General features: G+C 33.8%; 1 protein-coding gene across 8 annotated transcripts in view; it reads left to right on the top strand.

Moving 5' to 3' along the window:
- The window catches only part of mtd (TLD domain-containing protein mustard), a 902,673-nt gene that overhangs the window by 754,895 nt on the left and 121,829 nt on the right, over nucleotides 1-25,949 (top strand). For 7 of the 8 annotated variants that reach the window (XM_071599404.1, XM_071599399.1, XM_071599400.1 and 4 more), the window contains 7 exons: nucleotides 2,232-2,401; nucleotides 2,724-2,917; nucleotides 4,216-4,669; nucleotides 5,374-5,808; nucleotides 8,484-8,653; nucleotides 11,081-11,323; nucleotides 17,070-17,236. In XM_071599404.1, the coding sequence (XP_071455505.1) occupies nucleotides 2,232-2,401; nucleotides 2,724-2,917; nucleotides 4,216-4,669; nucleotides 5,374-5,808; nucleotides 8,484-8,653; nucleotides 11,081-11,323; nucleotides 17,070-17,236 (1,833 nt within the window). The remainder of the gene's footprint in view (nucleotides 1-2,231; nucleotides 2,402-2,723; nucleotides 2,918-4,215; nucleotides 4,670-5,373; nucleotides 5,809-8,483; nucleotides 8,654-11,080; nucleotides 11,324-17,069; nucleotides 17,237-25,949) is intronic. The other variant, XM_071599403.1, reaches the window with a different exon arrangement.

Genomic DNA, 25,949 nt, shown 5'->3' on the forward strand with positions numbered 1-25,949 from the left:
ATTTGTGGGGATTCGAATGACCAGTGGTGACTTCTTACATGTCTTGTTATTCGATTCATTGTTGTTCAATTTGAAGATACTTAACGGCCACTCCGTTATTTTTTACGTAAACCTATTCTATCTACCGCCTTTAGAGCTTCATACCTGTACTTTCAATAATTCACCATTTTTTTCCAAATTATATTTTCGTTACCTTTCATTATACAGCCTTTCCTTATGTTTTTGCTTCCGTTAATCTCGTCACGAAATTATTTAATCCACCTGATTTTTCTTTAATTCCGAATTTGATATGTGAGCATATACACCAGCGTTTATTACATGTACGCACATTTTTTTATACAAATTCCTTAATGGTAAACTCAACTAATGATCGACTTCAAATTAGAGTATTATCTTGATAAGCGATTAACGTAAGTATATCGCTGATGTGAGAGTAAAGGATCTTACATTGTATTTTTAGCGTTCTTTGTGACTTTTTTCGTATTCTGTTGCTATCAAATTATCACTACCATGTTGTTTTCAATTAGCACTTCCTTACAAACCAAGTTAGTATAAAAGGAATAACTGCACACTAATTGCAACTGTCGTGAAGAGCTTACTTTGATCAACAGACGCACATACTCCTTACCTTATATTTCGTGTTTTTTCAATATAAAGCCCAAATTATGCAAAATAAAAAAAATGTTTTTTTGTATTTTCAAGGTGCTTAATAAATGACAGCCTTGCCATTGTTGTATTTTTCTGAATTTTACGGTAACCTTATTATATTTTTAATACTCTGCTATCCTAATTCAACTGATGAAACTCATTTTCTTAGATTATTTTCACAGTCGTTGATTTTGGCATTCTTTTCATCAAGTATTAAATAATTTTGCATCGTTTTCTCGTTGCATTTTCAAGAGATTAAAAAGGCATATAAAAATATTTCAAGTTGACTTTATTGATTATTTTGAATGCACTTAAGCTACTTTGATATAATACTTGTAATTAGTGCTATTTGATTTTTTTAATTTCCGGAAAGATGGTCAAAATGAGCAATTGAATTTTACGAAGAAAGCATTTCATAGTAAGGATGTCGGTAGTAGATATTCAGCAATTATCCGGTACTCATAATCGCCGGCCATATTTTCAATGCCCGTAAATTAACAACAACCAGCATATCGATATGAGACACTGCTCTGCCCCTCGTCAGAGGAAAGAATAATTAAGTATATGTTTGCCGAAATCGCATGATATTTTCTCTTTACTTATAAATATTGAACAATAGGAAATCGAAGCATCAATTATCATTAGAATTTATGCAAAAGTATTACATTTTGCCTTACTTTATCTTCTTATCAAAATGTTTTGATGAGAGACATTAATTTCCGGTTCTCGGATAACCTACTGTTGAGGTGATAATATTGACTGGAGAATAATACAAACAGCTGTCTTAGCGACCATAAATAACAGATCATGGAATTTCCTAGTTCTCCTGTAGGAATGCCTTGAAAAATTTCAATACCGGATCCATAATGGCTCAAGACTAGAGCTGTTAGGCGTTCCATGTACCTCCATTTCATCTTTTACAAAATACCTTTGACCCTCACTCTTCCTGCGTCATGTTATGAATTAAAAATACGGATGTGTTTTCAATGAATAGTAATATATTTACAAATTTATAAGATATAACCGTTTTAATGGCCAAAATTCATCAATTCACCTACATACTGATTAAATCCAGCGCATGTGCTTCAAATGCCTTTCAAATTGACCGCGGTTCCCAACATGGCGGATGGCCGTGACATTTGATTTATATCGAAGACTCGGTGAAAGTAATGAAGGACCTAGAGAGCGGTATTTATATTTAAACTGTCTAAATTGTTGGCACAAATACTTTTCTGTTAAGCACGCATTATTCTGAATATTTGTTACCTTGCATCATCCGATTTTACCAAGTAACAGTGTTAAAAATGTGTTTGTTGACATTAAGCCTTTACGGCGCAATCTTCTCAGCTGGTTTTGTTTTTAATATACTTACGTCACTGACGTCTTACGCTGTGTGATGTAACCTTATAAATATTTGCGGAACACAGAACGGCGCAAAAAATTCATTAATTCTTCTAACATTTCATAGAATATTACTGGAAGTGGCATACGTTTTATTTTTGCCATATAAATAAATAAGCCGGACTGCCTGCAAATTTCTCCATAATTTGATAGAGTTTTCAAAGTATTTTTTCGTTTTTCAGAACTTCTAGACATTCTAAGGCCATCCTCTCCTAAGCCAGGCTTGGAGCGAATGAGATCCAGTCCATCACCGCCACACGGAGTAGGCGATGGAACAGAAGAAAGACACCTGGATAGAGAATGTCTTGAGAGGTTTCTTAAGATTAATGTGCGGCATATAACAGATGGACAGGTGAAGCATTTTGCCTTATTAGTAATGCCTGTTACCCACTTCAGATCATTTTAGATCACATTTTTGATCATTCATGTTCTGTAACAATATTGCATATTTCTGTTATTTTTTGTGCGCGTTAATAAGTATCAGACTCTAATTCCTGAACTTCTAATCTATTTTTGATTTAAATTGGATAATATTTTGCGTATGGATTAAGACAATAATGATGTATGATCAAATGTAATTTTCTGAAAGGAAGGAATGTCTTTTTTAAATATTGTTAAGTTACCTAATGTGTTGATAGATGTTGAGAATTGATGAGTATATTTTTATATTCCAGGGTGTTGTGGGAGGAGTACTTTTGGTGACTCCTAATGCAGTGATGTTCGACCCAAATGTCTCAGACCCCCTCGTCATTGAACATGGCCCAGAGTCATATGGTGTGATTGCTCCAATGGAGTATGTGGTGAATGCGGCCATTTACTTTGACATTGCCCACATGAGAGTGAGGCACATGTCTAAGGATACCCCGAGGTACAAATCTACTATGTTCTCTCTTATTGTTTGTCACCATGTGTCAGTTAAACTTTATCTAGTTTCTTTTTTGAGTGAAATTGGGGCATTATAAAAATGTACTTTAGTTTCTCTGTTGACCTTTTCATGGTTATTTCTGGAAAGCTTTAAAGCTGTCTTTTATGCAAAATGATTCTTTTCATTGGGAAAATGAATATGATAAAATTAAGGTAAAATATTATTTATGTAGTAAAGTTTATCTACTAGGTATCAGATGGTGTGATACATTTCATCCTACATTTTTTATGGGAGGCTAAGGAAGGGAAATAATGAGCCATTGTATTACTCAATAACTTATTATTAAGAAATATAATTTCACAGTAGGTTGACTCTTGTTAATTTTAATTCCATAGTGCATGCAGAAAGCAACAGAGTACTGACTTAAGTTCATGCCCTTTAATAAATGCTTCAAAACCCTGTCAAGCTCAATGTAATGCTCTCAGCCCTATTTACTCTGGTATACCGCTGAAATGTTGTTTTTTGGTGGAATGAATACCATATTAGCATAGTGGAAAACTAAATACTATACCAAAGAGTTAGCTGTTGAGTATAATTGCTTTCATGTTGAAGTAAAAGCTGAATTAAAAGCTACTCTTTATAGTTAATTGTTTGTTGTTGAATAAAACGGTTGAAGTAATATTCTTGTAGTACAAAATCCTTAACCCAGTTCCTTGTTAAACCATTATCTTTTACTTCACTGTGCAAAGTTTTGATAATTTTAATTTTTTTAATCATTAGGGATTGTAGTTTGTTGCAAACTTATATAACTTAAGCATTCTACATTATTGTATATATTTTTAATTTTGTGGTCATTATAGTTGATGATTAATTTAAACAATGAAAGTGAATAACTCAAGTTGGCCAACATTATATTTATAATTTATGGATCACTGAAGAATAAATACAGGATAACAATTGTATAAATAAAGAAATACTCTTTATCTTTTATGGCTATTGGCATTTTTTCTACCTAGTGACTATGGTAATTATGTGTTGAAACAAATAATAGGAGGTTTTTCACTCTTGCAACAGTGCCATAGTTGGCAGCATTGTTTGCAAAATTATGTGCCCTAAATGCTAAATTATCATATTTTATGTTTATTTTATATATCAAAATTTCCCAAAACACCTGCTGTTTATTGTGGCCTGTGGGGAAAAAATTCATATTATCTTTATAGTGATGAATGGCTGTGTCGATCCATCTTTTGAGATGCACTGCCTGCGCTGAGCTAATTGTCTTAATTCTCGAAATGTTCCAGGACTGACCTGCCCAAACCTGAGATATACCATGGGAGGGGAAGCAGCCACATTGATGAGGAGGACTGCTCCTCTGCTCAGCACTCACCTGGCAAAGACTCCCTCCTGGTCAAAGACGAGACATTCCCAGAGCTCGCCCCAAGGTCATCTCCAGAAGGGGAGGATGAAGAGCCAAGTACAGAGGGCAGCATATGCTCATTCCGAGGAGTAGGGGGAGATGCGGGCGATGATACGAGCGTCCCATTCCGGGAGGGCAATGCATTTCCCAAGGCGTTTGATAGGGATCTCGTGACACCACCGGCAATGCTGGACGAGGAGAGTCATTCAGAGGAGGAATCGACTCCGGGAGGTGTTTCCGGAGGGACTCCAGATCTGTTAAGGAGGGAAGCGAAAGGACCTGGAGCTAGCCCTGACGTCTTGCCTGCCATTGGGAGTGCCAAGGGAGAAAGTGTTGATGTCAGTGTACCTTATTTTATGCCTAAAGTGCAGTAAATCATTATTCTACTTCCATCCCTTTGAATTCCAATTCCTTATCTTTGGTGTGCACAACGATCTCCTTTGCTAATTTGTTCATGAATTCAATTTTCTTGTATACTTGTTTTGTATTCGTCACCGTCATAAATTGCTCTTTTATTGTTGTTTTCATTAGTTACAATTTATTGTCTGTAACGATAAATTGAAATCTTGCCCCTAATCATTTTTGCCTGCAAATTGGATGATGTATTTTTTTATTATTCTGAGAATTTGGAAGGAAAAATTCTCACAGTCAATTTTTGCATTTCCTTGATAATTTTTTTGGTGTCTTAATTCAAATAATGGTATGAAGTTCTTAACTTAGTATTGTTTACTGAATTTTAGTCTTTGCCACATGTAGAGGCAATTGCTTCAGCTTTTATCAACCTTCCCAAAAAATGAATCTCACTTTCAATGGAAAGGAGTTGATTCAAAAATGATGATTTTTAGCCATTGACAGCTTTTTTTTTCAATGTATTCCAAATCCTTGCTCATTGTAACCATTTCCCTGAGAAAGAATGGTTAAGATTTGGTTTTCTCATCAATTCAACACCAATCCACAATGTGATGCTTTCATTAATTCTATGGATGTGTAAACAGTTTCTGAACTCGTATAATCCATTAAAAACGCATCCTCTTTCCTGCAGGAAGTGGACGGAGCTACAAGACAGTGTGTTGTGGTGGTTCCTTCTGTTGAAGCTAAGTCAATGTCGTTGGATAGCTCAGGGGATGGACATGAGCAAAGGGTTAGTGTGGACATGGAGGCAGTGAGTGCAGACCACAGGGTGGATGGGAACCTGGAGAAGTTGAGTTGCCACGACTCCGGAATCGACATCCGAGAGGGCTCTGGGGGAGTTTCGGGAGTTTGCATGAATGTGAGTGTCAGTTCGGGCCGCGAGCCCACGCCACCAGCTGTGACCCCAAGGAAGAAAGCTTCATCTGTGTCGTTTAGTTTGGACTCTGGAGAAGGACCCCACCCTGATGATGTGGATGCCAAAAGTGAGGGCACAGAGAAGGCGAAGGTGGTCCAGAAGGCGGCCACCGTGGAGGATGTGGAGAAGCAGGAAAGCAGAAAGACTAAGGTAAGTTTCACCCGTACATACATATAAAGGATTGAATTGATTCTCATTAGGATATAAGTGTATAGTTATGTTAAAATGTTTTTGAAAACCCATTACTTATTAGGTTTATCTGTTTATCTAATCACAAGTGTATTCCATTTCAATAAAATTGGAAATTTTGGTACATTTTAGAAACTACTCTCTATTGCTTGGAATTTTGAAAAACGTGCCATCATATCCTTGTTTTTTTTTATGTTAGCATAGACTAAACTAACCTATTTTGCATGAGCTCTTATGGAGGAATCAATTAAAAGATAAATAGTTCTTCAAATGAAAATGTCAGATCTACAATACTTAGGGGGAGCATAGTGACATTTTGAAATGCATAGAACTAGCTATAGGTCATCAATGAAGTTAATGAAATAAACGCAAATATTGTCTATGTTTAAATATTACATAGGGAAACTCATCAAGTTTGAATGCAAAGAGCAGCAAATCAAATCATAACAAGCACACACCAGTAAGATTTCCCAAACTGACAGCCATCCTAACAACTAATAAACATTATTACCAATATGAAGGTGTCATATTTACCAACTGCATTGGCAAGTTTACATTTGCTGACTGCAGTCTTTCCTAGTATATTTTTTGAAGATTGCATTATTAATAATTAATTGACTTTTTGTCTCAAAGAATACTAAAAGATGAAATAAAAGGTCTAAAGGGAAAATCTTCCTCGTGAAATAATTTATAAAAGTGAATATTTTGAAATAAAATTCCATATGGCATAATTGAATTTACATATGCCTCTCAAAAGTAAATAACTTCTGCTATATGGATGCAATGAATAAAATCAAATAGATATTTACAATTGAATGTATTATCGTTCATTAGAATGCTTAATACTGGAATATTTTTAATACTGGTTCTTTATGAATCTAATACTACCTTGATCAAAAATTTCCCGGAATTTATTCAGAAAATTAAAAATACAAGTTTATTCATCTAAATCTATATTGTCCCCTTCAAAGTAATCCCCATCGACTGCAACACACTTATGCCAGCGCTTGATCCAATCCTCGAAACATTTTTTATATTCGGTTTTCGGTATGTCCATCAGTGCTTACTGCGATTTTTCCATTACTTCCTCTCGGCTGCTAAAACGCGTTCCCCGTAATGGTTTTTTAACTCGATTGAACAGAAAGAAGTCACAGGGAGCCAAATCAGGTGAATTCGGTGGCTGTTGGATGGTATTTGTTGCATTTTTCGTCAAAAAATTACGAATAATGATAGCACTGTGCGACGGTGCGTTATCATGGTGCAAAATCCACGAGTTTTCTGCCCACATTTCTGGTCTCTTTCGGCGAATTGCTTCACGCAAACGTCTCATAACGCCCAAATAATACTCTTTGTTTACTGTCTGGCCTTCTGGCAAAAATTCATGATGCACTACACCGTTGTAATCCATGAAAACCGTCAGCATTGCCTTCTTTTTTGACTGAAAACGACGTGGTTTTTTTGGTCTCGGCTCATTTGGTGAACGCCATTCACTTGCCTGATGTCTGGATTGCGTGTCGTACTCATAAACCCACGTCTCGTCTCCAGTAATGATCCTTTTGATGAATGTGGGATCAGATTCAGCCTCGCAAATCATGTCTTTTGCGACGTCAACACGGTCTCTTTTTTGCATGAAATTGAGGTCTTTTGGCATGCTACACGACGGAAACCCAAATCATTAACCACAATGTCTTGGGCGGATCCATAGGCAATGTTCAAGTCCTCCGCTATTTCTCTGATGGTTAATTTGCGGTTATTGACCAACATTTCTTTTACTTTATCAATTTTTTCACCGACTTTCGATGTCGATGGTCTGCCACTGCGTTCATCATCTTCGATTGACTCACGACCACTTCTGAACCGCTCGTGCCACTGGTAAACGACCGTTTTTTTTAGAGAATCGTTGCTGAAACACTTTTCCAACATTTCCAACGTCCGTGCGCCACTAAATCCGTTTTTTACGCAAAATTTAATACAAGTTCGTTGTTGCAAATTTAAATCCATTTCTGCAATTGTAAAAAATCGCCAACACACACAGAGATAGATGTACTCTTGGCTACGTAACTTTTGCAAATGTCAAGTTATGACACTAAGATTTAAAGGGAATATCAACAACAGATGTACCAATTTAACAAAAAAAACAGAACTCAAATCGGAACGATGGGAGCGCCACACGGTGGTTATTCCGGGACCTTTTTGATCAAGGTAGTATGATGGCATTGTTTTGACTCGTGTACTGAGAGGCCTACCTCCATAAAATTAGTGACTTACCATTTGCTGAAGAATATCCATCCTCTTTCCTTTAAAGGGAAATTTCTGCTTGAAAAAGTGGTAGTCCTGGGATATCAATTTCTTTAGAACAACTTGGTTTGCAAATTAAGATATTGGCAATTTTGCATGCTCTCGCAAGAATAGCTTTATTAATGGTATTTATTTTTTATGCATTCAAGCATCCTCGTATATCTCCAGTTAGGTATTGAAGGACAAGTAAATACAGTTTGATGTTTTAGTTGCTCTTTGTATGCTATGAGTTGGTCGTTGGAAACTCTCTCATTGGATGAGCCAATCACAATCTCCTAGCTAACTGCATGTGACATTCCTTATTTTTCTGTGCTCAAAAAAGATGTTTCTGCTTTCAGGTTTTCAAGCGCTTATCTTACCCACTATCATGGATGGAGGGTTTTGGCAGTGATAAGGATGTGTCAAAGGAGGCTGCCAGTGGAGGTGGTCCACCAAACTCAGCACCTCCTCAAGCACTCCCAAATCAGCAGCAGCAGCATTCATCCGTTTTTTCTAAAGTTTTCTCAAGGTAAAATTCAAAACTATTCATATTACTAGATCATGTTAGCATTTAAGTGATAAATTATTTTTATTAATTTGAACTAACATTACCTTTTATTTGAGATTTTAAAGGTTGTCATGTGAATGTCCCAAGAATCATCCTGTTAAGTAAAAGTTATGTTGGAAGAAGATAAGATATCCTATGTTAATTTAATCTTAATGTCTAGTGAATATAATCTTCCTTTTTTTTCAGTTTCACTATCATTTACACTGATATGAATTAAATATTCACCTTTTCAATCTCAGTAGGTATGTGAACTGATTAATACTTCATGTTTTTCCCTCATAATTTTGTCTTTACATCAGTAGGAAGGGCACTAATTGTTTTCCTGATTTAATTTTCTGTCTCTAAACATATGTTTGAATTTTTCATTCATATACTACCAATTCCTCAGAGAAAGTTATAAATGCACTTCTGGTTATCATATGATTGAAATATCATTACATTTTTGTTGCAGTGTTAATTCATAGGTATTTTGGTTACCTGGATAGATGGATTCATAGGTATTTTGGTTACCTGGATAGACCTGGGTCTGGGGTTGACATAGAAATTTGAAGAAATAACTGCATTGTCTGAATCTTCTGCAAAATATAGAGATAGAATACAATCACTTCCGAATTCTGTTTTCATGTATTAAACCTTAAGTTTCATTTGTCAGTATTATTGTTAAAAAAAGATATCATAACATTATAACACCTTTAGTTCTGTCCTGTTGTTAATGTGATTGGAAATTTCATTATATATTAGCATTTTTACATTGATTATATTGGAAAAATTATTTTTGCTGTCAATTTATTAATTGTTCAGTCTGCCATGGTACTGTATACCGTTTCTTTCCTTAGTAATGTGCTTCACATGTACTTGCCATCAAACATAGTATTTAATGTCACCAGTTGACTGAGGTGCCATGAATGTTGTTTTTTTTGAGAAGACACGAGGAATATTTTTACTATGTACCTGTTATGGGCGTACTACTGAAAGGCATAAGCAGTAGAAGTAACTGTTAATATAGGGTGTCAAAACACATTTTAGTGTACAATCAGCAGAAATATAGACTCAACCTGTACATTATCACTTTTGCACCTGCCTATAATATTTGTTACTTTGTCAAGACTCATTATTTTAGGAAAATTACAAATGATTCTAATTAGGTAAATGATGCCGAAGCACTTTAAAGGTGGTTTTCTTATGATATGGTTGATTGCCATCTTATCTGCTGTTTATTTTTTTGCAAATGCCTTTTGTCAAATCTAGCCTAATAGTGAAGTATGAGTGTGGAAGTATCTGTATGAAACTAGGGATATAAATGGTATTACAAGTTTGTAAATGGATACTCTAACATGCTACCTTGGGAAAAAGCTATATTGCCTTTAGTGCCACGAGGCTTGATATATTCCTAAATGTAATGACCTGGCTTGAAGTGCAGATATTAATTAATATTAAGTTGTGAAATTAAACCCATTCTTGTGTGTAATGATGAGGTTTTATGTTTATTATTTTTTCTATTGATTGCTGCATATTTTCTGGAAAATATTTGAGTTTGAGTCAAATGAACACACTAAGATGAATAACCTGTGAAATAGCTGTCCAAACAGAGGTTAATTCTTTTTTGGGAGTGAGCCAAAGACAGAAGGATGTCTTAGAAGAGATGTCTCATATGTCTGAGAAGAATGGCTGATGCTCTAAAGGTTTCCCATTGCTACGTTGTATTGGAAAATTATAGAAGTGTTTGTAATATCTTGCAGAACCCTCAGAAACTGAAAAAGATTCTTGATACTGCAGTTTAAGTGATGGGTGAATTTTTCATATCAAGTTACAATGAAGGACTTTGGCTTATATTTGTGCAGATATGGTATTCACTTACCCTATTCTGCCCATTAACCTGCTAAACATTTTCATGTACACTACCAATACTTATATTTCATATAGAAATTAATAGCATAGTCCGAAATTTATAGGGTAAAGAAACATCGCCTGTATTAAGTTTTCGGCATTCTGTTAACTAATGGAAATGTGCTGACCCAAGAAAATCTGTTTCATCATCAACTATGCTATGAAAGTTTTTGATTATAAGTACATTTTTGATAATTGGTCCTGTAGAAAAAGTGGTTATTGTATATTTTGTATTCAACTTGCTGTTTTCCAGAAGCCATGGACATTCATATACTCTTGTAATACCGTTCTGTGTTCTTAGTGCCCTCTATATTTTTTCCGAGTCTAATTACAGATTCAACTTTCCAATACATTTTAATGCATTCATATTGAATATGATATCTATCAGGATCATGTTTTCCAACTTCAAGGGGAGATTGGTTATATCTATTTGATGGATTGGATATTTTTTTAGTATAAATGAGTACAGTATGGTTCCTTTTGCTGTCATTCCAACCCCAGTTCCCCCATGAATCTAGTGGAACTAGGTAGTGGGCTTCTCTTTGGGGGTTCAGAGGATTCAGGGACCTCTCTAGGAGTCCCTTCTCCGGGACCCATACCTGTGGTTCCCACGGGCCACACCTCATCTCTGCCAAGGACCCCTCGGCCCCCACTGCCCCCTGGTACTCAGCCTGATCCGCGACCCAAGGAGGTGGGGGAGTGGGTGGGGGAAGGAGGGTCGAGTACTCCACCCCCTTCCACAGGGTGAGTTCACATGTTGTCTGGGGATGAGAGGATTCATGGCCCCGGCAACAATTCATTGCACCAAATGGCAGCAAATCGTGGGTGTGCTAAAATGCAAAAAAGGAGATTGTGCAAAATTTCATTTATCTTGTGCTTCCATTTAGTTATTATTTGTTTCTTTTTACTTCTGTGCAATAGAGATGTATGTTCAAATTTCTAAAAAAAATACTCTACCAATATTGGTGCAATTATGTGATGCAATTCTGTTAATGTACGGAAAAGGGACTGAAGATTGATTTTTCGTGGTTGATTGACAATTTAAGAATGGTTCCATTTGAATTTTTTTTAATTAAATGTGATTTCTGAAGGATTTGAATGTGAAAATAATTACCTACTTGAATATTAAGGGGCTGTGAAAGGGAAGTATTACATTAGCTAAGAATGGTGAGTTTTAAGGACGTTAAAAAGTAAATATTATTATGACTTAATTAAACTTTTAAATAAGCAAGCACTCAGTTTGGAAGAAGCTACATTTGCATAATTGCATGTATGTGTTATATATTTTTTGTGAAAAAAAAGCTTGTCCACTGTATTTATGTGCTTCTATTATATTTGGAAAATTTTGCATAATCATTTCTGGAAAATGTTGGCATCTAATCTTTTAAAGTCGATCTGAATAATGAACACTGTATTTTAGCCTAGTTTATTTTAATTGGATAATGGATTAGAAGTTTGAAAATAGTTTCACAATGGATAATATTTCAAATGAATTTTTATTTCTTGATTAAAATTTTGTGAAGTCTGATAGCCAAATAAGCCAATCTTGAATTATTTTAAAACCCTTTGAAAGTTGACATTATCATTTTTATTGTTCTTAATTGGAAAACGTTTTGACTATCACCTGTCTTACACAAAATTGTGTTGAATTAATATCAAATATGTTCGACTCAAAATTTGTTTTGGTCTCAAATGGATACCTTCCATTTATGTTTATTTCCATTTATGGCAGGTCTGAGTTTGTTTTTGTTATGCCTGTTTTATGTTTTTTATCATGTGAAAATTCCATTTCCAAATGTTAAAGTATCAAATTCAGAGAGAGAATCCCAATAGAAGTTATATAATCCGTCCAAAGATATGTACTATGTTTTTTTCATTGGTTTTTATTTTGCATATGTTTTTAAAGGCTATTAATTGTTTATGTTAGACAAGACAGTTTTTGCTGCCATTTGGTTATTTAAATTGAATCTATGAAGTTTTTCTAATCACATAAATGTTTGAAAACTAAAAAGGAAGCCTCTCCTGGCTTTTTTTTATAAGCTTATATGTGTGCCACTGCTTGCTTTGTTGAAGTAATGTGTGCCACCTGCAACTCTTTAATTTGCATTGTACTCGTGTGACAAATTTTGTTTTTTGAGCAATGCTATTGTTATTTGGTGAGATGCACCGTGGCAGAGAGATTTTTTTTTTGTCAGCTCAATTTCAGAGTGAAAAGGGGCCATTTTTTTATCAAGGAGTTGGAATTCAATGACGAATTGGTTGAAATGTCAATTTTTCATTGGCAATTCCTAAAACCTAGTTTTTACTACTTCCTAATTTTTTATGCCATTTATGGTCAAGTCTGCCCTAGTAAAAGGAGTTTTGGTTTTTTAAAAAAATGTCATTTTTTGGTGGAAATTCATATGGTGTATCACTCAACTCAACTTAAAAATAGGTCCCAGTTTTGGAGGCACTGAAAAGTTCATCTAACTTAGATTCAACCAAATTTGGCAGTGCTTTCATTGTATGTGATGATAGTTTTTAATAACAGCAGAATTTTTATTCCACTTTTTTTAACTTTTTTGAGATCATTTTTGATAAATGCTATGTGCTTGTCGCTGTTCTTTTTCCATTGCTTTGAGTTCCAAAGCAATTTGTTTCTTTTTTTTTAACTGCCTGCTTATTTTTGTCCCTCTTTGCCTTTGGGTATAAGATAGATGTTTTGTTTTAGTATTAGAAATATGAAACGTTGTGGTTTTGGTCCAGCCTGTATCTTTATTTTTATGTATTGTGAAGAAGTATTTATTAATTGTTTTTTTTTAGCTTAAAAGTGGCCATTTTTTGTGAGTGGAACAGTGTTTTGCATGAATTATAAAATTTATTTATTTAGTAGATTTTAATATTTTGCTGTGATAAATGATGAACTTGGTTCATTGTTGCTGCTGAGGAGCACTATTTCTCTGCAGGGATGGTTTTGTATTGAGTTGTTCAGTTTCTATTTTGATTCTTATTATTAAATACAATGAATATTAAAGATATTTTTGTAAATTACTTGCTTTTTAGTGAGGTGATTTAGCACCATTCATTTATTTTTTTTTGGTAGTGATGGAAAATCAGTCGTGTTAGATATTACAGTGATTTTTACGAGGTCACTACGTTAAGGGTTGGCATTTAAACCTGCCCTGAGCTGATGTGATGGAAACCATTTTATTTTGGTGTTTAAAACGTTGTTGAAAGTATAAATTTCCTCCCATTTAAATTAACTCTTTAGATTTTTGAAACCATTGAAATGGTAGAGCTCCTATTTTTTTAAAACGAGTGAAATACTGGCTTCATGAAAGCATGTCAAAATAGCGCTGAGGTTTATGTGCATAATATTCATGGAAGTGACTCTTAGTAATTAGCGCATTTTATGGATGATGAGTTTCTCTTATTGTTGATTGAGTCCAGCTGGACTATGAATTTAACTTATCTATTTCCTCCTTTGCTTCTTCTCTTGTCTCCTCCCTTAAGCAGTCTAAGAAAACATTCGCAATTCCAAAAATAGTCCACAAAGGAAAAGCTAAATAATACAAATTCAAATTCTTTTATTAAAAAAAATGAATGGGGACTGGGCGGTTTAAATTTTGTGATTTGTGTTGGATCAATATACAAGTTATCTTATGGTTTTATTCTCTTCTTATTTTAACAGGATTGGTGTGCTAGAATCCTATACTAATTTACCAAAACTGACTTAAAAATCTAAAAGTGAAAGTGGGATTAAATATAGTGTAAAGTTGTAAAATTATAAATGTTTAATTACCAGTTTTGTTAAAACTATTCTAAATAAGTGTTTACCGGCAAAAGAATAATATTGTGAAAATTATTTGAGTTGATCTGAGAACTTAATGTTTGCCATAGCATTATTGAAGAACTAAAAATGATAGAACCTGCAATTGTTCTTCATACTTTTGCATGTTATTATTATTTCAGTACGAAATTTTTATGAGAAAGTCTATCCTAGATCCAATGTTTTTTCCTTGTTGGGTGGTTAAGTCACATCATAGTGTTTTTCATTTCTGTGTGTTTTATTGCTCCACCACAAATATACTGATTATATTTTTATGCTGATTCATAAACATATTTTAAAAGTATGGCATGCCGTTTACTTGTTCTAATTATTTGTTAATGCTCTACCAATTCTTGTAGATTAGATGCACTTGTTAAGATTTTACTTCACCTGCCATGACAGAGGTCATGAGCATATGTTAAAATGGCTTTTGGTTTAGGAAATTGTAATAAATTAGAAGTTTTACTCTTTTTTTTGAGTAAAAATGGTTTATGCTGATATATTTGTAGAATACTATTACTCTCTTATTATTGCTAAGCTCTCACTGAAGAAGATGTTACCTAATCAATAATGAGAATTTAACAGGTAAAGATTCCTTTTATGACTAACTGTATAACGGGGAAAAATTCCCAAATACTATTTTCTGTTATCTTTTTTGTTCTCTTATATCTTTTATGGTAGGATCTGTAATTATATATCTGCACATAAATGTTTAGTGTTTCACCCAAACTTATTTTAATCATTGTCTTGGTGAGTGAGCACGGTGAACAAAAAAAAGAAGAATTAGCACAATGCCATTATGAATTAATATCCGAATGTGTGTAGCTTTTCTTTGAAAAGCATGTTGGTGTACTTATATTTTTCGCCTGATATAATGCATTCATCATGTTTTCATCACTTGAATTTTCTGTATGACATTTTATTACTATTTCACAATTATTAATAGTGTGTTGAGAGTTTGTTTCCAAAAAGTGGGCACTTAAAAGCTTTTTTTTTTTTTGTATTTTGAGCATGGTATGTTCTGCTAAAGTGTTTCTAGAGATCAATGTCTACATATGCTTGACTGGGTGCTATGTGAACTTTGTGTGATTACATTTTAATGTGCAATTTAGGGTGGTGATTTTGTGTGTGGATGTATTCTGTTTACGTCTTGAACTTCTGTGCATTAGATTTTATCGGATTATGTCCCATTGCATATCTATTACTATGCAGTGAATTTCATATAATATTTAGTCTTTAAATTTTCAAATCTGCAAACGGAACTGTCATAACTTACTGAAATTAGAAGTTGTGCCCATTAAAATTTTCATTTTCATTATCCCTTCTGTTCTTCTGGAAGATGTGCTTGTTAGCAAATTATCTCCATACTTTCCATCATTAAATCATTTATATGTATCTAACTCTATACTCATTGGATTAATCCAGAAAAAAATCAAAATTCATTTTGTAAATTGAAAATCCTATGTAATCATGTAGCTTTAATACATTATTGAAAATTATATCTAACTAATGTGTGAAGTTAAATTTTGCAAATTTGATTTCACATTTCATTCATGTAAAAGTATTATGTTTCAGTGAGATTTCTTTTCACTTCCACCATTTTACTTATACTCTTATGGACATCTTGTTAAATTTAAACTGAAATGTTCCTAGTAAAAACTTCTGTAGACCATTGATTATTATTTATAAAAGGAAAGCTAGGTGAATATTAATCAGCAGAATTAAAAATTAAGATTTCCACCCAAGCGTCTTTCCCAACAGTTTCATTTAATTGCTGGAAACAAGATACTGATTTTACATCTTTATTTCTCACTCCTAGTACTTTCTGATGACAAGGTTTATGTAAACAGCATTAGGCACTGCCGTATATGGCTTTCCTTATGGACACATCATATAACTTAATGTGTAATGTAATTTTTGGACATGAATTACGAGTTGATTAATTGCCCCGGTAATTCACATTTACTTAGTCAGTTTGGGTTAAATATTAATTTTTTTATGGCTTTTGTACTTAACATCCATATTTTGTTATTTTATCATCTTGGGAGGAGTATTCCATCCAAAATTTTCATCCTTCTTCCATTATCAATTCATATGTGTGGAAGTTGGTATCTTAATTTGCACATTAATGAGTCACTGTTGGTTTATTGTGGTGTTAGATGAATATTGACTCCCCAATTGTTATTTGTGCATGGGTTTCTTCGTTGTTGTAGAATCCAAGTGTAATGCTTCAAGTGAACAGCTTTTAATGTCCACTCATTGTTGTACTTCCGTATCATAAACCCATTTCACATTCCTCAAGTTTGTGATTCTACTAATTTTAGTACCATTAGATTTCACAATTTTATGGCAGTAATTGCACATACATAGTATCCATTTTTGCCACTTTTCAAGTATTCCTCATTTTTTTAACAACTCTTATCTTCCTAAAAATTCCTATGTATTCTAAATTCTTATTGCCTACTTGGCCATTTCACACTTTTTTTAACCTTTTATTTTATATTTTGTTATAGATTGTAAAATTTTCACCTTTCTGAGATGAGTTGTCCTTTTTTTTGTTTTTCTTGTGTAGTATTGAATGCTACTTAGTTGAAAGAAGTTCCTTTATTTTAGTGAAGAAGAAAAGGCCTAACTCCAGAACAATTTGTTATTAAATTTTTCATTTTCACTTCTTTTTATCAGGCGGTCATCCATGGATGTGGTTCGTGGCAGGAGTGATGGTTTTGGAAGGAAAGTCAGTGGCCTAACCATTGGCTCAGGAGTAAAACACCAACATCCTGGTGTTCGATTGGACTACCGAAGCATGGTGTCTGTTGAAGATATGCCAGAGCTGTTTGTCTCTTTCGACAGTGAGTATGGGCTGCTGCACCTTTCGTGTGTGGTCATGCCATTTACTACTTTCATCAAATTTTAATTTATTTCATCCATTTACTGGGCATCTTCTATTCATCATATTTTAACAGCATGGTGTATGTCCATATCATCAAGGATGTTAAAATTTTAAGCTTTTTAGTGCATTACTTAGTACTGTACATGTAATATTAGTTCGCTTTCTTGTCTTTGTACAGATGTCACTGACATGAAGGAAGAAAAAAGATCTTATCCCACATTTTTCCTTGAAATTTAGGTGTTATTTTTTTATGCAATACTTAAAAAGGTAGTTATCATGGTGATGGTATTTGAAATGTCTGGATAAAATATCATTATGCCAAAAATGTGTTCAAATACTTTGTTTTCAGTAACCCAGTACACCTTAAAGTAATATTTGGTGATTTTTGGAAGGAACTGAACTCTGTGAGAAAATTGTACAGTGCTGTCTCTTTTGTTCTTCTCTGATAATAAAACACATACTGTGATGGTTGTAATAATATAATTGTAAGCATTTAATCAGGTTGTTTTACACATTATCTTGGTTAGGTATGGTCGTATTTGATATCTTGTAAGTGCATACTTTCAACAATAACTTATTTGAAGCATTCACACTTTCCATTTACCTATTCCCTGAATAGGATTTCACAATCCCCTGCTGCTATAATACAGCTCATTTGAAGGTTGCAGAATAAGCTAGCGTGAAGTGGCTCTGAGGGTGAATGTAAATGCTCACACTAAACGCTTCTTCCACCCATGTGCCATTCCCCCCAACAAGCCCTCCACCCATGTGTCTCTTAACACTTGGCGTCATTGATGAAGAAGTGAAACCACAATCTGCATGTTTCTTTGATTCAGCCCCTTTTTTAATTTTTTCCTGGAATTTTTTCGAGAAATTCAGTAACCCCAGAGGCGTTCTTAAATTTCTAATTTTCCTTGCGGTTAGCCACCATGATTTTTACCGAATTTTTCTTTGAATGAAAAAACATGAGAATTTTATTTTCTGCAATTTCTTTGCCACATTCAAAGGTTTAGATTTAAGCATAAATTTCAAAACTTGCGAATGTGTGTGAATGAATGGTATTATCAAAGGTTTTTTTCCGGAGTACCGAATCCCTTCAGGAGACTAGAAATGTGGGTGTGAGCCAGTTTTTTCTTATCAATAATAGGATCTTGACTCCAGACCGCAGAATTTTATTCCCAAATTGCAAAGAATGAAGTTATGCTTTAGCTGTTGGAATTTGGTTATTAATTTATTCTTAATCACTTTAAAATGTAGCAATATAGGATAGCTTTCATTTCATTCTGTGTGCATTATTACTTGTTATCTACATAATTGATACTCCCGTTAGTGTGATATCCAGTTTTTGTTCCATGGTTAAACTTATAGTTAGGACTTTGATAGTACAGTCATGAGAATTAAACAATCCTATCCTGTTATTTTTCACTGAGAAAAATGTATCTTGTCTTTGTCTTTCTTGTGTTGCTGGTCTATATTATTAGAGGCATTTACTTAGATAGATTTTATTGACTTTTTGAGTTTTGTGCCCCTGACTGAAACATGCTGCTCTGGGAAGTAAATCTGATTTTTAAAATGTGATTTTTAAGGATATTTTGTGTATTATTGCACGTATGGTAACCAGTCAAGTAAACTAGTTGATTGTTGCAGGTTTAAAAATGAGGTATATCTAAGTTCCTGTGTTTAGATAGCCAAAGGATTTGCATAGGTGAAGAAAGTGAGCTATTATGCAAGCACGCAGCTGTAGATATTTTAGTGTTTTGAGTTGCTGTGAACAAAAAACATTTTCACATTTAGTTTTATCATGAGAACCTATTCATGTTGTAACCTGGTATGTGTGTTTAGTGTACAGGTGATCATCATACAATTCATTTTTATATGAAAAATTGTCACATGTTGAAGATTTAAAGTTAGTTCATGTTTTCATAAAGACTAATTGCTGAGGTGTCATGTCTTGAGTATCATTTTAAGAGTTGAATCATCCATGTCATGTCCAGATGATGCTCCCACATTGGAGAATGACATAGCTTGTGAAATTTGCTGAACAATATATAAAAAGATTGTGAAAGTTTCCTTTGGTATAACAATGAACACCTGCTCAGTTCTGAAATTTGAATGGCTCATTAGCCTGTTAGGAAAGGGCTTGAAGTTTGTGTATTGTCTGGAGAATCAAAAAAAAATATCATTATCAGTTGAAAGCATGAAAAAAGGCAGGAAAATAGGGGATCAGGATGGATGGTGGCTAACATACTGGCTTCACACTCGTAGGGCCCTGGTTCGAATCCTGCAGTCAGCAGATATTATTCAGTGGTATCTCGATCCCTACTTAAGGTGCTTTTAAGTGAGTACCCCATCTATTGGATGGGATGTTAAACTGCGGGCCCCCTGGCACCTTGCGTTAAAAGTAGGTTTGTGCCAATGCCGGGTTTCTCTCCACCCTCCCTCCTTTCCCATCCATCCCTAATGGCACGAAAAACCTTGGTTGTCGATCACCTAACCTAAAACTGCTGTTCAAGACCTGTGAAAATGTATCATATAGGTCTGGAAAATTTGAAGAAATTTATGGAAATTTTTTATCAGATTTAGTAGCTATCCTGGTGTAATGAATTATTAAAATTATATTTTGGTATTAAAGTGGCGATAAAAGTGTATGTTGATTAATATGTAATATCATCATCAGACTGGTCCTCTGCCATCACAGTATTATGATCTAGATGAAATGTTATGCCTTTGTTTTTCAATCAGGGTAGGCTTTTTTTAACCATTTAAAATAATATCACTCATTTTGAATCATCTTACTGTGGTTGATATATAGTGAGCACACATCTTTGAACGAGTTCATAACTCTCTACAATGACAAAATTAAAATTTTTTATTGCTTTTTGTCACACTGTTCTGGGATGGTGATTAAGATCAAATGAAAAAACCTCAACTCATGGTCTTATAATTGCAAACACCACACTTTTCCTATTTTTCTGATGATTTTATGCATTCATTCATATTCTGTACCTTCTCATTCACCGTCTATGCCTGGGAATAAATTGAGAGAGACTGTTTGTTAACATGAATGCAAAATGCATCAAGTGGGATCTTTTGCTAATGACAACACTTGATACAGATTCATTTCGGATTATGGATCTACAAATTCTTCCCTAACTCATCATAATTCTCTTTCAGGACTTCAAATATGTGAAAACTCCTAAGAAGTAAATGAGGAGCTAATTTTTATTTTAAAGTAGTGAATATTTTAGATATTGTAGTGGTACAAAACTAATACCATTGTTTCTAGAGATAGCATTACTTCTCTAGGGTTGTACTAACCCATGTTATCATAATCTTAATTTTTTTTAGCATTGAATTGTGAATTTGCAACTTCTAAACCCTACGTTACTGAAGGATTATGGGTGGAAATTAGATGACACACTCATTACTCAGACAGTGTAGACCCCTTGTTAGTTTCATTTACATTTTCTATTGTTCCATCTGAAGGCACAGCTTTCACAATACATGTTCATTTGACATAAAATACAGGCAGAATATTTGTTTATGAGCTATATCTACATTATTATTTTATGCTCAGTAATATAATTAAACTCATTTCACTTCACAGTAATTTCCTTGCCGAAGAATTTATTCGCTAGGCGATTTCATTCACAGAGTTAATTGAATGCATCCCTGCTGTCATCCATGTAGCAATTTTAGTATGATTCTCATTCTTTTGTGGTGACGTTTCAATATTTCCCATAAATGCCAATTATTAATTTCAGGCTTTGGCAAGAATGGATGACAACTTACCCATCTATTTCCTGTCTGAAAAATAAGAATTAGGGGATACATGAATTTACTTTATCTTACTAGTTGTTGAGCTGTGCCGTTAAAGGTGCATGGAGTTGGTCATGCAAGGCATGCATCAAAAAAAGAAGATTCTTGTGTGTGCCTTACTGATTGAGTCAGTTGTTTTTAACTTTGTAAAACTAATGGATTGATATCTTCTTTGTTTTCCAACGGGGAGTCAAAGCACCTAATTTCCCTCTGCTCGAAGGCTTGGGTAGGTTGGTCTTGGTTTATATAACAAATACATTACTTTCTCTTTGTCCTTTTTCTTCTATACATTTCTTCCGCTACTCTGTGTATTGGCACTCAATTTCCATTTTCTTTGTGACTTCAAAATGGAATCCCAACTTTACTGTTTCTATCTATAAGGTTGTCTACTTGCAGTAGCTTGTAAAAATGTCATTTTCAACTTACTCCTGTGTTTCATTACTGGTATAAATGTTTTTTTTTATAATGTATGGTGTCGGCTAGTGTTTTTTGTAATGAATGGAGTCTGTTCCTGGAGTCTGAGTACCTAAATGAGCATTTGTGAAGACTTCTACAGATTAATGGGATATGCTGGAACATCTCTATATTTTGAAAATTTCTTTTCGAGATTATCTTTTAATTTTTGTGAGCAGAAGACTGGAGCTGGGGGATGTTGCAATTTTTAATTGTAACCTGGTGGAAAAGTATCACTACCCTTCAGTGCAATGAATATGAAGTCAGGCACTTGAATATTTGAAGCAATGAGTCATTGCCACACTCATTTGAATCAACCATTGGGAAGAGCGACATCAATGACTTTATTTAATAACTTAATTTAAATTGCATTATCATTCCCATAGATAATCTTTTCCTTTCAAGCATACTATTGGAAAGTCCTTCACCTCTGGTAAAGTGTGTATATGCCTATTAGCTCATCGCAGAAGGGACTTGGTTTTTAATGTGTTACAACAAATCTCTCATCCAACTATGTGATTCAGAATGGAATTCCTTTTACCAGAAAAGACTATGACCCTTTTTTGAGGTACTTTGTCATTTGACTTGTAGCTTTGAGAAATTATCACTAGAACTCAAATGATTAATCCCTTGATATGTGGTCGTTATTTTTACCTTGTTAAAGCATCAAGATGCCCTATTTAGCTTCAAATGTTTATTCTAATGAATTTTCATTAATGCTAATTTTACTACATTGCCAAACTCTCCAGGTTCATTTGAATTGACAAAAAATTTTTTGTGGAATTCTTTTGGCATCTATTTTGCTCATTTTATGGCTGTTGTGTGAATGGCAGTCATATGCTATGCTCTAAACAATTTATTGCATATTAATTGTGCCACTTCTTGCTAAATTGTTTCAGGTAATTGCTACTAAAATGAAGTATTGTCCTTTGTAATGAATAGCCAGGCTGGATCTTAAAGTATACTGTGGACATTTTTCTAATTATCATAATAATTTTTAATGAATCAAGCAGTGTTGAATGTACCCAATTTATTGCTAAAAATTTATTTTTGTTTCAAATTACCTGGTTATATAGTCTAAATTGGTTTTGGCTAGAGTTGAGATGGCAGCATTTTCGCCTGTCAGCAACAGTGCATTTATTGAAAGCCAATGCAACACATGCATATTTTTTTATTTAATAATGATCAAGCCATGCTTCATAATTTACCTCGCTATTTTTTATCTTGCTATAAATCTGCTGTCATTCTATTCAGAAACTCTCCAGAATTCTTTTTTTGAACATAGCATGAGAGCAGCAACTGTAAGCCCCGGTAAAAGGAAAATTTTCGTGCCATGAAAAAATCTTGTGGAGGTAGGATTCATATTTTAAAAGAATCCTAATTTCCCTCTCACTCATTACTTACCAGCAGATTGGTAGAGCAAAAGTGAAAGGCAAAGAAAGAAAAAGGGATATTCAAATCGGGTAATTTGTTTTATACCTATGCTCCAGGCTTATGAAAACACAGGAATTATAAGCTTGAAAGCTGAACGTAATAGTACTTGTACATCCTGGTGTATTGGTGTTACAGTAAAATCTGTCCAGGAAGCCTGTAGAAGTTTTCAGAAAATTGAGCTTATTTAAACTAGCTTTGATTTTTTTCCCATCTCCAAAATTATATTCTCCCAAGTTATTTTTAATGCAGCTAATTTCATACCACTGTTGAACTAAAACCACTTCTTATAGTTGAGATGTTTGTAATAATTCCACACCATTTCAAATTTTTCGATCAAAATGGGTTCAGTAATTTGAGTATTATACATTTCTCTTGTTACACACAAACAAATTTCGGTCCATCTTGATAGTTGAAAAGATCTTACATGAACATTGGATGTTTTTGTACTTACTAATACCTGTTATTCCCTATTTTTAATATAGATAAATGATATTTTTAGAGCAGTAGACAACCTTAGTTTTTCCTATAGTAATTCCTTTGCAGCATGTTTATCCCAAGTGACAGCTTGATAGAATTGGACTGCTATGAAGGAAACTAAATTTCAGCATCTGCATTTTGCATGAAATAAGAGGAATAAGCTGAAGATATGCTGGAAGCTGAATTACGAGTGTGATATATAGCAAGTGGATGATCTATTTAATCACTTAATATATCTTATAATAATTTTTTTATTATTAAGATTTGAACTGTACATAACAGCTTCTTATGATTTTTGTATACATATGAATGTGTAATTATTACATACATGTTTTTAACAGGGTGGAGGTTATTGACTTGAAATTACAAAATAATTCTCTGTAGGAATTTAAAGAATGTACATGGTGTACTAAAAAGTGTGATTCTGTAAATATCAAAAAGGCATGGTTTGTGCATTCTTTTAAGCTTTTAGCTGCATTATTTTTGGAACTATTTTTCAATTTAATGATAGGTACTATTGCTCGTTGACTTTTTTTTTGCTTCCTGGCATTTCATTTGATTTGAAGAGACGTTGATCTACTAACTAAACACGGTTAATGAACTTTCTGTTATGCCACCCAATACCTCTTAGAAAGATGTTGAATGTAGTTAGATGATTGCTTCATTTAAATCATAATAATGCATTATAGTAGCCCATACTGAACTGTACATACAGTAGTGAAGCATAGCAATATTCAGTTTGCATTATGTTAAATTCAATTACTCGGCAAGATGATACTATGCAATATGCTGCAAGTGAAACTTTTGAAAAGGATTACGGGGTCATCAATTGAGGTTATTAAAAGGATACTAAACAAGATCGCCACTGTATGTTAATTGTGTCAGTTGTGTTAATTTGAGACATTCGTTAATGTGTATCATTTTCATTCTCAGTGGCTATGAGGTGACATTCACATTTATACTTTAACAGATCAATGAACTATTGAGTATTGGTCAAGATAGATTTTGATGGGCGCAGGGACTAAAGCAAGGCTACACTCCTATCCTACTCAAACACGATTCTGGTTACCCTAACTCATAATGTACATGCATTTTTCAGGCTTACGTTTTCTGCATCCCTTCATGCCATACAAAATGCCTTATTGTTTCCTCTTTCTTTCTTCCTTACCCAGCATTCACCCTGCCACTCTGTTTTATCATTTATTTGTATGCATCCACCTTCTTGCCTTATTTTAATTCCTCCAATCAATTTTCTCTCTTCTATTCCACTTGTAGTGATCCTTCATTTTTTTTTCTTTCTGACTCTGCTATATTTTTTCACATTCTTTTCCACACCCACATCTCAAAATCCTCCAATTTTTTATTATCCTTTTACATTAGTTACCAAGCTTTGAATCCATGCTAAAATATACTCCATATATACGTTGTCCCTAATATTTTCTTTACCTGTCTACCTAAGGTCCTTGCGATCAACTCCGTCCTCTGTGCAAAAGTTCCTTTACTCAATGAAGTTCTTCTTTTAATATCCCTATTTGTATAATTCCTATAATTGTCTCATTCACAAGTCATTTTTTGAATTACTGGAGTATGTAAATGATAAGGATGAAAATGATATCAGGTTTTGATTGCTGTAATTATAGCTTGTGAGAAATTTCTGTAGTAAAGCTTCTTAGAGATCTTAGCTGTGAACTCTTTAGATTTTTGAAAAGACGTGGGTGTGTGTGTGATGCCTAAAATGAAATGAATGATAGCTGGCCATATGAAAGGGCTGAACCAGTAATAGCTAGGAAGTGAATATAGTGTACATGTTCCATTTCATCAGCACACAGAGAGATGCTGCTAGTAGTTTGAGAGTGGATGTTATTAGTGTATTTAAATTGTATCTTTTGTAACTTATGTATTTAGTGCCTTACAATATGTTTGGTAATAATATGCATGTAACTGAATGGAGTAGGAAAGTCGATGGTAACTTTTTTGATAGCATATGTCAAAATGTATGTACAATGTTTATCTCATGTGAGAAACACTGAGGGAGATTTGATGATACAATAAGGTTACTATATTTGTATAAGACATGCTTGATTTATGTGTGCAGATATGTATTAGTTTTTATATTTATAAGTCTGCATGCTGCAATGCATTGCTGCATTTTTCTACCTGCTTATCCACTGTTACCATAAAAATTCTGAGCATGTTTTTTGAAATATTGTCTCTATTTTATTTATGTGATTGTGCTACACAGTGATAAAAAATACATAATTTAAGCATTAAAAAAATATAATTTCATATTTATATGTATGTCTTTGACGTTGACATAAAATAATTTAGAGAATGTCCACTTATTCTTGCATTTAAATGCACTAAACCCGCCTTAATTTAAACAGTTGCATTTTGACCCTTTTGACAAGAAACACTGTAAATCAAATTTTCATCTTTACTCACACACCTTGTATGAATATTTTTAAGTTTTTGCCAGATTTTTGACTTGA

Source organism: Hetaerina americana, unplaced genomic scaffold (assembly GCF_022747635.1).
Source record: "Hetaerina americana unplaced genomic scaffold, ioHetAmer1.1.p SCAF_11, whole genome shotgun sequence".
Taxonomy (NCBI): Eukaryota; Metazoa; Arthropoda; class Insecta; order Odonata; family Calopterygidae; genus Hetaerina; species Hetaerina americana.